This window comes from Trachymyrmex septentrionalis, unplaced genomic scaffold (genome assembly GCF_001594115.1).
Source record: "Trachymyrmex septentrionalis isolate Tsep2-gDNA-1 unplaced genomic scaffold, Tsep1.0 scaffold27, whole genome shotgun sequence".
NCBI lineage: Eukaryota > Metazoa > Arthropoda > Insecta > Hymenoptera > Formicidae > Trachymyrmex > Trachymyrmex septentrionalis.
This window is the reverse complement of record NW_017305430.1, coordinates 666,115-667,262: the sequence shown is the minus strand read 5'-3', so window position 1 is coordinate 667,262 and position 1,148 is coordinate 666,115. Positions and strand designations below refer to the sequence as shown.

At 25.4% G+C, this 1,148-nt stretch overlaps 1 protein-coding gene across 1 annotated transcript in view; it reads right to left on the bottom strand.

Moving 5' to 3' along the window:
- LOC108749177 (odorant receptor 49b-like) overlaps nt 1-1,148 on the bottom strand; it is a 2,631-nt gene that overhangs the window by 244 nt on the left and 1,239 nt on the right. The window contains exons 3-4 of the mRNA XM_018487716.1: nt 465-564; nt 237-338 (exon numbers count right to left, since the gene is read on the bottom strand). Of these exons, the coding sequence (XP_018343218.1) occupies nt 237-338; nt 465-564 (202 nt within the window). The remainder of the gene's footprint in view (nt 1-236; nt 339-464; nt 565-1,148) is intronic.

Sequence of the window (1,148 nt, the reverse complement as noted above, 5' to 3'; positions counted from 1 at the left end):
ATTTATTAGCTATACTAATATTTTTATTAAAAAATAAATAAAAATTTTTAATACTTAAAAAAGAAATAAAGAGTTTATTTTACTGAACGGGGAACCAAATCGAGCGAAAAGAAACAATTTAAATTTAAAATAATATAGATAATAATGGTCCATAACTTAATGATACATGGTTACAGTTATCTTTTTCAAATTATGCCGAATTATTTAAATGTAAACGCTAATGGAATCCAACTTACCGTATCTTTTAAATAATCGGATGGCCAAGCACATGCATAAACTTCCATAAGTGCAGATATACATAGAGCCATAAATTGTATTTTGTCCGTTAACGTACTTCGCTAGGTTTATAATAATACTAAGATATATAAAATGTAAACACATTCATACATGTATTCTTTTTCTTCAATAGAATTGTCGTTTTATCGCGAGACGATAGTAAAAGGTATAAAACAAATTATACTTACGCTTACAATTGTTAGGCCACTAGCTACCATCGCCCACGTACAAATGATTATTAATGATAATATTACTGAACGAAAAGCAATTATTATTTCTTGAGCGTATCTAAAACGATTTGTTTTCTAAAGCTGAAAAAATTACTATATACTTAATAAAAAGTGTCAATGAAATCGATATTGAATCGACGTCGATTCGATGTCGATTTGATGCTTTCGACGTCGAATCTTTACATCTTAATTTTAATCTTAAAATGATGAAAATGATGACATATTATTGCAAATTTTATATTTTCTTCAAAAACAATTTTATATTAATTAATTTTATTATTCTTATTTGGCAAAATCAATTGTGAGATTAAAAAAAATGTTGCTAATAAAATACGGAAAATGTATGTTTGTAAGCTATAATACATTTAGATACATTTTCAGTTTTCAATCTCAAATTTTTCGAAGATATGCTTTAAATGTACACATACTTGCAGAGCAGTGATATTAAAAACAAAAGATCCATTAGTTTGATTTCAAAAAACATGAAACGACGTTTAGCAAATTTGTCTTTTACATAATAATTTTATTTTACATGATAATGTGTAGGTGATGTAAGTGTAGAGAGATTTATAGAAAAAAATATGATATGTTAAATGTGTTTGGATCATGGCCAAAAAATATAAAAACAATTATTTCTTTTAT